This window comes from Panthera uncia, assembly GCF_023721935.1.
Source record: "Panthera uncia isolate 11264 chromosome A3 unlocalized genomic scaffold, Puncia_PCG_1.0 HiC_scaffold_12, whole genome shotgun sequence".
Classification (NCBI taxonomy): Eukaryota; Metazoa; Chordata; class Mammalia; order Carnivora; family Felidae; genus Panthera; species Panthera uncia.
In genome coordinates, this window is record NW_026057579.1 from 28596942 (window position 1) to 28611140 (window position 14199).

At 40.9% G+C, this 14199-nt stretch overlaps 1 protein-coding gene across 3 annotated transcripts in view; it reads left to right on the forward strand.

The window, feature by feature from the left end:
• The window catches only part of NBAS (NBAS subunit of NRZ tethering complex), a 328333-nt gene that overhangs the window by 110307 nt on the left and 203827 nt on the right, over window positions 1–14199 (forward strand). For all 3 annotated transcript variants that reach the window (XM_049652503.1, XM_049652501.1, XM_049652502.1), the window contains one exon: window positions 9464–9547. In XM_049652503.1, the coding sequence (XP_049508460.1) occupies window positions 9464–9547 (84 nt within the window). The remainder of the gene's footprint in view (window positions 1–9463; window positions 9548–14199) is intronic.

Consider the following 14199-nt stretch of genomic DNA (forward strand, 5'->3'; position numbering starts at 1 on the left):
GACCAAGACTACTTTTCTATCCATTCAGATCAGGTTAAAGTGCTGAATTTATAATTTTTATGAGTCTTTAAATATCAATCTACATTTTTTTCTTCCTGTTGCCACTGTATACAACTTGGCTTTCGAAGTGTAAATTTTTCTTTTTTTTTTTTTTGAAGAGTTTTTCAAGAGTTAGAGTAACACAGTGCTTCCCTTGTGAAGCATTGCTAATTGCTTGATTGAATCACTTTGCTGAGATTTTTCTGTAAGTGAGGTACTGAGGGTGTAAAGTGCCCCTACCCTGAAACCCATGTGTACAGATAATCTGAGTAGCAGTGAGGTATATGCTGTAAAGGAATCAGTCCTAGCTATGTCGTCTTAATTGACTTTTATAGATCTCATTTATTGGTCAGATTAATTTTTTTCCTTTTTTAAGTTGAAATATAGTTGACACACGCTGTGGGTCAGATTAGTTTCAATGTCAAATTAGTTTCACAACATAGTGATTTGACACATTTATACATTATGCTGTGCTCACTGCAGTGTGCTTATCGTCTGTCCCCATACAGCACTGTTACAATACCACGGACTATATTCCCTGTGCTGTGCCTTTATTCCCGTGACCGATTCATTCTGCAACTGGAAGTCTGGATCTCCTACTCCCCTTCACCCATTTTGCCCATCCCCCACCCACCTCCCCTCTGGTAGCCATCAATTCTCTGTATTTATGGGTCTGGTTCTACTTTTCCTTTGTGTATTCATTTGTTTTGTTTTTCAGATTCCACATATAAGTGAAATCATATGGCATTTATCTTTCTCCGTCTCACTTACTTCACTGAGCACAAAACCCTCTAGGCCCATCCGTGCTGTCACAAATGTCAAGATCTCAACCTTTTTTAATGGCTGAGTAATATTCATGTGTGTGTGTGTGTGTGTGTGTGTGTGTGTGTACAGTCTTCTTTATCCGTTTATCTATTGATGGACCCTTGGGTTGCTTCTGTATCTTAGCTATTGTAAATAATGCTGCAGTAAGCATAAGGGTGCACATATCCTTTCAAATTAGTGTTTTCATTTTCTTTGTGTAAATTTGCAGTAATGGAATTACCAGATCATATAGTTTTGAGGAACCTCCGTAGTGTAATCCACATTGACTACGCCTGATTTGCATTCCCACCAACAGTGCATGAAGAAGGATCTTTTTTCTCCCCATCCTTGCCAACACTTGTTATTGCTTGTCTTTTTGAGTCTAGCCATTCTGACACATGTAAGGTGATATCTCATTGTGGTTTTGATTTGCATATCCCTGATGATTAGTGATATTGAGCAATTTTTCATGTGGTTCAGACTAAGTTTTGTATTTTGACTAAATCTTACCTTTCCAGTTCTTAAGGGTTTTTGTTGTTGTTGTTGTTGTTGTTTGTTTTTGAGAGCTCCGATTTTAGAATTAAGATAACATCACTGGATCCGTTCCTACTGATAAATCATTTATGCATTCACTCAGTAAGTCAGTGAAGATTTTTGAGTCCATGTAGTTTACTTTTCTGCAAATTTATAATTGTAATATGTAGCTTATGGGGTGTTTGAGGAGGAAATGAAATAATGCGTTTATAAATTATTATTCATGTAATACTATGCCTATATTACTACTAGGAGTTGTGATGGATGCGAAGGAGTACTTACAAGAATGGAATATTTACATTAAATTTTTTTTAATTTATTTTTGAGAGAGTGAGTGAGTGGGGGAGGGGCAGAGAGAGAGAGGGAGACAAAGAGGACCTGAAGCCGGCTCTGCACTGACAGCAGACAGCCCATTGTGGGGCACGAACTTGGAAACTGTGAGACCACGACCTGAGCTGAAGTTGGACACTTAACTGACTGAGCCACCCGGGGTTCCCCTGGAATATTTACTTTTAATGGGGAAACAAAATATATACTAGGAACTTAAGAACATAATAGAGAAGTACTCCAGGAAAATCAGAGAAGGTACCACCTGTATGTTATCATAAGGTTAAATAGGAGTAAATGCCAGATGAATTGTCTAGTTATTAATAGTGAGAATTTAGGAAGAAAGCAATCTGGCCTGGGATGGTCCGAGAACATCCGTGAGAGGCGGGGATTTGAGCTGGAACAGGTGGGAGTCAGATGGGTAGGATATCCTAGTGCATGAGAACGCAGGCTCTGGAACCAGGCTGTTGGGTTCAAATCCAGCTGCAACTGTTAGTTGTGTGACTTTGCACCTTACTAAACATCTCTGTGCCACTGTTTTCTCTCCTGTAAAAGGGCAAAGATAATGTCTGTCTCTCGAGACTGTTGACTTCATGTATTCATGAATATGTATAATTGCTTAGAACTTTGTATTTGTGCTCATACATAGTAAGCATTATGTCTGAAATGTCCATTCAATGTAGGTCTAGAGGTAGGACTATGCACGATCTTGAAGGGTGTCAGTGGGGAAATTACACTTCCTGTGGCTTGGGATCTGCACAGGCATTATTTTGCCATTTTGTTTGGTTATATGAATAAAAGGAAGATAAAAAAATTCTTTTCCTCTCTAATCCTTTTGTTCAAAGTCTCTTAGCACCAAAACCTTACAAAGGTCAGAGCTTGTAATATACGGTGATACAATTCATAAACATTTTGGTACATTTCTTTAGTTTTGTAGTTGATAAATTCAGATGTCATATACTTCTATCTTTGTCCTGGAAGGTTTTTCTGGTTTAATTAATAGACCAAAGGAGATTTGTCAGGGTCTTGTTATCTTCAAGTAATGTGAAAGGAGAGTTTTGCTTTTATTCTCTCTACTGGTTTTATGTCAGTCTAAGTAACAGAACAGGGAGTGAAATTGGATTTCTCTTGTGTTACTTCCCTGATGGTAGTTGACAACGTGTAGTTTTGGGTCTCCCCGGGATGAGGATCGTCCTCATCAATCCTTAGTTGGCTCTTAGACCTCAGATCTTTCAGTATCATCACATGTGATATAGGTTCTCCCCTTAGTGCATGAAATCCTGGCAGTGCTGAAACTATAGTTGAGTTTATGCTACAAATGAAAGTCATAACTTACCAGTTTTAGGTTGAGCACTTATTTCCGATAGGTGCAATATTATAAATATAAATATGAAAGTCATCATAAAAATAAAAAAATAGAAACATTTATAAATATTGGTTGTGTGTAGCACCAAATGCTGAATGTAAAAATTACTACATAAATGTTTTGTTTGGGGGATTTTTTTTTTTAATGTTGTCTGTTTTAGCTTATTCTTAGTGAAATATATGCCATTGAAGTTGGGTTTGAGAATGCCTTTTTTTCTCCTAGTAACTTTCCTTATAGCAAACATAAGTGTTCGTTGTTCGGGGACCTTGAGTGCCTCTTCCTCAAAATCAGGGCCCTCTGTCCAAGGGACAGGTGACGGAGGTGGTGGTGTAGGGGATAGTTTTCCTATCACTGACCTCTCTCTTCTGTCGCCCCTTGTTTTATTGACAGCAAACATCTCTGTGAAGAGTAGCCTTTTTTTTTTTTTTTTAACGTTTATTTATTTTTGAGACAGAGAGAGACAGAGCATGAACGGTGGAGGGTCAGAGAGAGAGACACACAGAATCTGAAACAGGCTCCAGGCTCTGAGCTGTCAGCACAGAGCCCGACACTGGGCTCGAACTCACGGACCGTGAAATCATGACCTGAGCCGAAGTCGGCCGCTTAACCGACCGAGCCACCCAGGCGCCCCAAGAGTAGCCTTTCTTAACCTTTCTGACAGTTTCTTGCTTTGGAGTTTGTGGCTTTCCCTTAAGTGTCAGTGATTTTACAGACCAGTTCTCCTCAGAAATAATCAAGCCACCCTTTGCCTGTGGTAAAAAATTTATCTTCAAACTGTGCGTTAAGCATTTGGGAGAAAGATGATGCCTTTTGGTTATTGTTGCTCATTTCTGCCTCATCGATCAGCTCATCACTTCTTATCACTGAGCATTGCGTTGGCCAGGTGCCATCTATGGAGGCCGGTGTCCGCAGACTTTATTGCACTTGTTAGGTATTTGTCAGTATAATCATTGATGTTATTTATGTGGTGTTACTACTCATCATCAGGTAGATCTTGAAACGTCACCCAGTTACATAGATCTTGTACTTCACTGCCCGTGAAAACCTTGCTGGTGTTGGGAATAATGATGCTTTTTTTAATGGTTGGACATTTTTTATATACCAGGTACTACTCTAAAGTCTCTAGATGTACTAATTTGATTCTTCCCAAACCCAAGTGAGTCTAATACTATTATTCTATTTCACTCATGGGGAAATTGAGGCACAGGCAGGTTGAATAACTTGATCAAGACCTCACAGCTGTGCAGGGTGGCGTTCTGTCACAGAGGTTAGACTTTGGAGAGCATTCTCCTAATTATAATGGATTACAGTTCAAGAATGTTTGTCTAGTTTTGTCTTCATTTGGGGCAGATAATATTACAGTATTTAACAAATAGAGTACACAGGTGGGTCCCAGGGGTATAGCTGGTGGGGACAGGGGGAGAGTCCAAGTCCTGGAGTGGTGGTGTTTTCACTGTGGTCTCTCTCACACATTGCTAACATCCAAGAATACTGGGAAGTTTCAAGATAGCTCTTTAATCTGCTGGATCTTCTAAGTCATTTATTAATGAAACTGAATCCTGTTGTTCCAGAAGAGAACTCTGAATGATGCCTTTAGATAGCATTTTTGCAACTTGGCATTCTGAATGATAACTAGCTTTTTGATTGGTTTCCCATTGAGTTTCAGACCAGTTTGATTTGTTCAGTGATGGTAACCACAGAGTAGTAGTTATATATGTGGGCTCAAATTATTATTTTTTGTCCTTTATTTACCAGAACATTTTCTTCTGTGCTAAATAATAGAAATAAATTTAACTCCACATATTAAAACCATTGCATAAAAGGTAGCAATTAGTAGTAACACGCAGTCTATTTATCCTTTTGTTTCCAAGTCATGGAATACAAACAAAAGAACTTTTTGTAAGTTTATTCTTCATAAAATTTCTTTGAAATAAAACATTTATATTTAGTGTGGGAAATCACTGGTGAGAGAATAGTCGGACATAATAGAACTTGCAATACTCATTCCTTTCCTGCTGACAAATAAATGTTACCTTCAGATGAAACCAGCATGTTTATTGTTTGGAATAAAACAATGAGCCGAGTTCTCATATAAAGAATCTTAAAATTAAGCAGCCATTACTTTGTAAAGAGGTCGTTTAAGTTTACCACGGTCTTCCTTTTTTTAGTGGGGGATGATACATGTTAGGTTTTAAGATGTCTTAGGCCAAGTGGAAACAATAAAAGACCAAGATGAAATCAAGTGTATGTACACGTTCTGTGTTGATGGGACTTGAGATTTAAAGTGTGACTTTTGCAAGTCACTCAACTTCCTACAACTGTTTTCTGGGTTTTCTTGAACCACAGTGTCACCGACCCCATTTACAGATTGATTCACATGATTCCTATCTTCAGTGTGAACAGAATTAATGAAATGCTATTGGTCCACTTACTTTATGAAAGAATAAGTAGCTAAAACTTGGGCATGTTAACAAAAGTAATGGTATAAGCAGTTATTTTCAAGTGTGAAGAATGGTGAGATTTAGAGAAATAGGTATTCTGAAGTTTTCTCCCCCCCCCCCCCCCCCCCGCCGCCGCCCTAGAACACGACACGTCCAGCCAGCTGCCTAGATGAGATGTGAGCCGTCACTGGCATGGCTCGCTGTGTCATCAGGGTCGTGGGCTCTACAGGAAAGCATTCGTGTTCTCCCTCGCAGCTCTGCAGACTCCATACACACATAAACACACACAAACACACACACTTCCTTGGCATATCTATGTTTATGACTAGATTGTGCCCCTTCATTGCTTTATTCCAATTTTGAATTTCTGTGATACTCAAGAGAGCACTTTCATGAAAGAATTGACTATAGATGAGATACAGTCCTCACTTAAGAAATCTTTGTGCTGTTATTGAATAATTCATTTGACATATTATTTTAGAGCCTGCTAAATGCCAGGCACTATTTTAGTTATTGAGGCAGTGGACAAAATAAACAAACGTTCTGCCCTCAAGAAATTTATATTCTGGTTGAGGAGGAGATCTTGTCTCTGAAATGCTGTTATTTGAAGCAGGATAAAGAACTTAGAGTATTTTTATAGCAAGCATGTTAAACTCCTAAAATTTGTTTTAAAATAACTTGGTTTGTTGAAACATTCTGTAAGGAAATGAGAGAGTAGAAGGAAGGTTTTTGCGTTTTGTTTTTACATAAGTGTTGGTGATCAGACCTAAGGTCTAGCCGTATTTGGTAGAAGCTAGCTTTATCATATCAGTAATCTACTCGTATTGAGTTTGGTTTTATTTTGTAGTTTAAATATGCATACAACTGGTCCTTACTGGGTTGTCTAAAGTTAAATTTCGGGAAGGCTCAAATGACCCCTACCTGCCACCTACAGATCTTGCCTGGTGACTCATAGGTGTGGAGCAAGGCAGTGGTGACAAGAGAATGGATTTGTGGCTGGGGGCTACACTGGAGCCCCTGGGCCCTTTCTACAGGTAGTCTAGTGTGCGAGCTGGAAGTCCATCCACATTTGGGGTTCTGATTGTCATTTACTAGTTTTATGAGGACGGACAAGTTAAGCCAGGCCTCAGTTTTCCCACTGTGACATGAGGAAGATCATATCACCAACTACAGTAGATTGGCGGGACTAAATGAGGGTTGTGTGTTAAATGCATTTCATCCTGTCTAGTCCATAGTTAGAGCTCGATGAATGTTGCTGATCATCGGGGGTATGCTAACAGTAGTACGAGTAGTGCTGTTACCGTGTCGGTGGTGATCAGCACATTTAGAAACCTTCAGTTGTGCTCTTCCTTGAAAATGCAGCAAAAATGCTTTAGTAACTCAGGACTCTTCAGGATGACTTTTTGGAGTGCACCTCAGAGCTGGAACTTGCCTTTAATACGTGTTTTGATAAAAATAGGTATGTTTTCATACCCATTTCTGTTCAGTGAAGCTTCACAAAGTTTTATAGCTTTCTAGTCTTTACCAAATGAATTATTATTTTGCTGAGGGGGCCCACGCCACTATTAATCATTTTAGTAATAACCCTTGTATCTAATATGCACTTTGTATAGAAAGTACAAATCTCAACTTGTGATACATTTTTTCTAAAATTCTTTGAGAAAGCATTTTGTGTAGCTATGGAACCGTGTCTGCTTTAATTAGAAAAGGCGGTAATCGTTTGTTCGTTTTTTTTCCCCCTTGTTCCTCAGTTCACTGCTACAATTTATTCTTCTGTTGGAAGAGTGAACATCGTCATCATTGTTGTATCCCCATGTTCTCTTTTGCTTTCCATTTCAGTAGCCTGTGGTAAAGTATTAGCTATTGACATGGAAGGAAATAAAATAGTTTTTTATTGGGTGACAAATAGTGTGATTGTGGCATCCATGCTAAATAATCATCTGTGTGATGCAGAAATTTAAGAAACGAACTCAGATACTTTCAAAAATGTATCTGGTACACAGTATGCAAGATCTGTACACGCTAGCTACAAAGCGGGTAAAATACTGTTTAAAAAATATAGTAACGTACATTTCTTTTGGTCTGTATCTAGAGGGGAGTTTTGACTTTGGATAATTTGCACCAGTAATAACTTGATGGGAATGCTGTTGATCAATGCACAACACTGCCCGTTCTCAGACCTTTTGGCTTCCCTCTTCTACTTGAAACCATCCCACGGGCTTGTCCAGAGGACTAGTCCCTCCATTTACATAGTATTCAAATGTTTACAAAGTATTTCTTGTGCAAGGCATGCCACATTACCTAGTAAGAGAGGAAGGTACAAAATACAACCTGATATCAGGAAGTGCAGTCCTTTCTCTGGGGCTATGATAAATTTTAGAAAATTGCTACCATGAATACTCAGAAGTAGAGAAAATGTTTTGTTGAACTATAAAGCAGAGCAATTGAAATTTGTTCTTACAATTTTTGTCTTCTTGGGGAAGGAGCTTGGGTGGCTCAGTTGGTTAAGCATCCGACTCTTGGTTTCGGCTCAGGTCATGATCTCACACAGTTTGTGGGATTGAGCTGCAGGTCAGGCTCTGCACTGACTGCGTGGAGCCTGCTTGGGATTCTCATTCTCTCTCTCTCTCTTTTTTTTCTCTTGCTCTATCCCAACCATGCTCTTGTGTGTGTGTGTGTGTGTTTGTTCTCTTTCTCCCAAGATAAGTAAACATTTAAAAAAATTGTCTTAATTCCAGATGTTTCAGTTGGCATGGGCTTATGGACTATTAGGGCCCAAAGGGACCTTCGAGCTCGCGTTTGGAGCGCTTCGCTTTCGAAAGGCCTGTGCCGAGGACCGCACGGCTCTCTGAGACGCTGCCAGCCTTCAGTCTCCCGGGCTTCCCGATGCGCGTGTTGCTCTGCTCTGTTCTCGCACCCTACTGTCTTTACCTCGCTTTTCTGTCTAAATTTATTCCTAATTCCATCCAATCAGGCCTTATTTTTGCCTTTTTTAGTTCTCCTGCTATCATCTTTTGCTGATACACTTTCTTTCCACTTCTATCGAGAAATAAATGACATACATTCCTGTAGAAGTTGAGGGTCCACAGCACGATGGCTCGATTTACATACATTGTGAAGTGATTATCGCTCTAGGTTCAGCTAACATCCATCACCTCCTATAGGTAAAGTAGGAAAGACGAGAAAGAAAAAAATGTTTCTCCTTGTGACGAGCACTCGGGATTTACTCGGGATATATTTCCCCATATATCCTGCAGCAGGGTGAATTCTCTCGTCATGTTATACCCTCCATCCCTAGTGCTGTTTTCCTGGAAATCTGCATCTTTTAGCATTGAGTGTTATTTTTAACCTGCAAAATCATTTCTTCCCTCAATATTTACCTCCCTCCAGGTCTGTACTGTCCAATACGGTAGCCACCATTTAAATTTAAATTAAATTTTATGTGGCTATTTAAATTTTAATTAGCACTATTTAAAATTAAATAAAGTTCTCTTAGCCATATTTCAAGTGCTTAATACATGTGCATGTAGCTACTGGTTACTATGTTGGATAGCATAGTTACAGAACATTCCTACGATCACGAGAAGTTAGACTAAGCCTTTCGAGGGCATGGGAACATGTATGTTTACATTAAGAACGTACAACACGGGCTCTTGATGAAAGCTTTGACATGGGTGAATGAGCATATACCTGCGTTGTCCTTCAGTTCCTTGCCAGTTTTTTTGTTTTGAATTATCCTTTTCTTCTTGAACCATTTTCTGATGCAAGAGAGATCGACCATTTGGTATTTTCCACTTACGTATTGTATGTAGCCTGTATTGCGTTTGACTTACTATGTCATAAACGGGAGTGGAGGTTTAAGGTTGTGGAGAAACTTTTTGCATCATGCTCCTTGTGTAGCCAGTCACTGAGGTAATGTGTATTTCAAATACTTTCTTTTTTTTCATGTAAGTTATAACGGAGACTCCTTGGTGCTCATTCCCTGGCGTGAACACAAACACCGGGACAAAGATTGGTGTGAGGAGCCGGAGTGCAGGTAAAGGGTGAGCTGGCGCGGGGGACCTTCGTTCCTCTGGGACGGGCGCGCAGAGGGCCTGTGGACGTGCATGTGGTCAGCGATCACCTACTTGACGGTGGTCCCTGATGTAGGCAGTTCAGGTGCGGTTGTTTTAAACACTTGGCTTGATTTTACTCCATTATGTGACAGGTTTTTTTTTTTTTTTTTAATTTTTTTAATATTTTTATTTAGTTTTGAGAGAGAGAGACAGAGTATGAGAGGGGGAGGGGCAGAGAGCGAGGGAGACGCAGAATCCAAAACAGGCTCCAGGCTCCGAGCCGTCAGCACAGAGCCCGATGCGGGGCTCGAACCCACGGACCGCGAGATCGTGACCTGAGCCGAAGTCGGACACCCGACCGGCTGAGCCACCCAGGCAGCCCTATGTTACAGGTTTTTTTAATGGAAGAATATTAAATTCTACAAAGTAAATATTCTAAACAAATGATCCTTATATAGCAGCTCTTTTCATTTTAAAGTATTCCTTTAATTTCGTTCTTGATTCAATTTGCATTTTTATTTTTGTGAGACTTAACCTTAGAAAGCCTGAGAATGTGGAGGCATCAACTACTGGTGAAGGGGTGGGAGAGGAGGTTTGGGGCTGAAAGCAGTTGAATTCCCTTAGTCCTCACTCCTCAAGGTCAGGAAAATGTTCTGTCACCATCTAGCCTTCTGTATTTCCCCTGCATGAAATCAGATGTTTATTTTTTGGATTCATTAATTAAGGCAGAGAACCTCCAGGATGATCCAGAAATCCTCCAGCTGCCTGGGCATTAGGCACAGCGCAGGGTGGGGGTGGAGTGCTGGGGTTGAAATTCTGAGCGTTCAGTGAAAATCTATGTCTGAATGTTGGAGCCTAGGGGTACCCGCCCCCTCCGAGCTCCTAGAGTGCAGGCATATTCCCCAAGTAGAAGTTGGGAGAGTTCTTTTCTAGAGAAATGGAATCGTGTCTGAGAAGAGGCCTCCAGGTATTGAGATATTAGTCCCAGAAGATCAGTGCATTACCTGGGTCACAGCGAAGCCAGCAAAAGAACGAGTCCTGTCAGCACACTGAGCTTCCCGGACGTTTGAGGGTTGGCGTCAGTGGGCAGGACAGACAGGAAAGGCAAAGCCAACAGAAGGGGGAACTGGAAGTCAGAGACCACACAAGAAGAAAACTTCAAAAATTATAATTAATGTTGCCCATGAGATAGGATACTGTAGTTGTGAAATAACAAAAGGATTTTATAAAACAGGGACAGAGAACTAAGAGCACTTTGGGAAATAAAAAAATAAGATAGTTGGTGTCTAACAATTAGGAGAGTTGAAAGATAAAAGCAAAGAATTTTCCCAGAAAGTAGAATAAAACTATTATAGAGCTAGATAATAAGCAAGCAAAGATAAAAACAAGCTTAATATTCAAATTACAGGCATTCTAGAAAGAGATGACATATCATAGAAGGGAAGAAATAAGAAACCTTTCAAGTCTAGTATTTAGAATTGAAGGCTATGAGTTTTCACACTGAAATGCCCACTACACTAAAGCATACCATCATGACCTTCCCAAATATCAGGGGCACAGTCTACCAGAGAGGAAAACATATTCCATAAAAGGAAGTTTGAATTAGAATGACCTCAGACATCTCCAGAACAGCACTAGGAGCTAGAAGAAAAACTTTTGCTGGAACATATTTTTTGATCGGGAATCCTGATGCAGCTAAAATCATCATTCAAGTACGAGGTTAATCATGTAAGGTCTTGTAAAATTTACCATCCATGTACATCTCATTCCAGGAAGCCATAGGAGATGTGTTTTATTAAAATGAAGGAGCCAATTGAAAAAAAGAAAGCCATTAGATTCAGAACTGGGCTCTAACATAGGCCATGGCAGTGAGAAGGCCTGGGATGACAGCTGTGTTCTTGTCGGGTGAGAGAGCAGCCAGCACAGACTGGGAAGGGGGTAGACGGCTTCAAGAGCCGGGTGTCTTGGAAAAATTTTCAAAATGGAACTGGTGTATTATCTGATGTATTTGACTATTTGGGGAAAGCTTTTAAATTTTGCTATTAATACATCTTTTGGAGAATTTGGAAAAAATAGCGATGAATGCATATGGTAGTGAATGAGACACGTAGGACAACTGGCGTTTATTGACTCCAGAAAATGAAAAGTTGTTCAAAAAGAACAATAGTTATGATAATGTACCACGTGGCTCAGGAGGAGGTAACATTCACATAATCAGAATGTAGATAATTAGTGGTTTAATCCAAATTGTGATATAGCCACAGTGGGAGGAAAGAGTGTAAGGGGAGTGGAAGGTTGTGGTTTAAGGCCGCTGAACAGCAGGTAGAGTAGAGAAGTCAGGGAACAGTCCCACACACATACTGTTTGTTTGGATGTGTAGAGGAAAATCCAGGAACGTGCCTGAAAGACATGGAGGGGGACAAAGATGTCAACTGTGTATGGAATCGCTGGCTTTTTGATAGGACTCTTTTCATGCTTTTGGATTTTTGAAGCTATGTATATGTACGGTCTGTCTGATAAATGATAAAAACCCGTAGTGTCGATCATTGCAGATGACATTCGAAAGCTCTCTAATGTTCGTGCTAATGTTGGCCGTTTCTCTTTGTTTTGTTGTATTTTGGATATCTGAGATAATGGAGTAGGTAACTCTTAGGTACCTTTTATTACCCCCCAAAAGTTTTAGTGTAATAGCAGTTGAATATTCTGCTGTGTTTTTGCTGTTTGCTTTTTAAAAGCTGTTTTTGATTTTCATTTTTAAAAATCAGAGTTGTATATATTTGCAAGTAGATTAAAATTTTTCTACAAAGCTGTGGTTAAAAAAAAAGCATCAAGAAGATGGGCTTTTCATTTCCGGATGGGCTTTTGAGAGAATAGCACTGGCGGAGCATCGCACCCTTCATCCCACGCTTCCAGGTCCCCGCGGCCTGCACCTTTGCTTGATTCTAGGTAGATGAAAGGCATGAGGGCGTTTCCTCTCAGACCGACCACAGCGAGCCGAAACGTAAGCCAGGCTTGCTGTGCCAGACCTCCTAAAACTAGAAATGAAAAGTCAAAAGTTTCACAGAGGAAAAGATGCTTTTGAAGATGGTACAGATGTTCAGTATTCCAGGACATACCATGTTGCTTATCCATTTAATTGGCGTCTGTCCTCTGTTAGATGCGAGAATACCAAAGAAAAGCAGATGCGGTCCCTGTAACTCGTGAGGCTTATAACCTGGCGGGGAAAATGGTCCTGTTGTAGATGACTAATGGGATGAGGACTAGGAAAGACAAGGGCTGGGGCGCCGGGGGCCTGTAGCAGGGAGATCTCAACTTGGTGGAGGACAAGGAAGGTTGTCCCGGACAAAATCTTGTGAAATCTGAGATTTGAACAGTGAGGGCGAGTTTGGCAAAAGAGAGGGAGCGTGTTCTAAGCAGAGGGAAAGAGCGTGTTGGAAGGAGGCTCAAGGCGGTGCCCTCTTTAAGGGCAAAACAAGGACGTGGATTGCTGAAGCACCCAGGGTAAGAGTGAGATTGGCACCAAGAGGAGGCTGGAGTATTTTGTGGCGGATCACAGGCTTTAAAAGTAGGCATGGATGATGTAGCCACGTTTCTGTTTTTAAAGAGGTAACTCTGTTACCTGAGGACATCGTGAGTTCAGTTTGGATCTTGTTGCATTTGAAGTGCCTGTGAACCATTGAGGAGCAAAAAGCAGAATTTCAGAGCTTCTGAGCGGAGGGTGGGTTCGGGGTAAAACATGGTCATTGTTGTAATAATGTGTGTGGTAGTTGATATTGTAGAGTCAGAGGTGAGACCAAGGGAGAGTCCAGAGTGAGGAGAGAGGAGAGAGCCGGACTGGGAATTTGGAGGAGCCAGGATGCAGGGGTCAGCTGGAGGGGCTATCCGAGCAGAGGTGACTCAGAAGGAGCCGCCAGGAAGACGAGGGACGGCAGGCGGCACCACATACTGGAGTGAGGGAAGGGAAGCCTGTTTCTGGAAGAACGTGGTGAGATTCCATCAAACGGTGCTGAGAGGGAAATACTAAGGACTGAAGAAAATACCAGGGGACCTCAGAGTTGCTCATGGGTATTTTTCCCTGCTGACATGTGTGGCTTTAATGATTTCGGGGTATGTAGGTGACTTTTCTCGTGGTAGTGATGGGAAAAACCACTGGCCAGAAAGTGAATGTCGGTTGTGAGACCAGCTGGGCAGAGGGCTGCTGGCTATAAGCACAGTACGCTGTCTGAGGCATGTGGCCAAAATGCCCAGATATTTTATGGGCTTTGTGTCTGCTCCTACATTACAGCTACTAACAATTCCAACAACAATAATACCTGTAAGTAAAAAATTAAGCACCTGCTCCGTCATACGATGTTTATGTCTACTTTACATTATTTTGAACACTCTGGCATAGTATTTACCCATTTTATCTGAATAAAATGAATCTAAGAGAAGTGTTAGCTCTATAATTTGTGCAGTTTCATGCCTTTCAGCAATGGCATGCGCTTCAGTTCTGACCCCAAAGCCCCTTGTCTTGATGGTCCACTTGGCCGGGATCATCCTCCCAAAAACTCCTCATAATTTGTGATCCCTCGGGTGTCATCCATGCACACATTCCTCTTGGTGTTCTTCTTTTCCCCCTCCTCCCCCTCCT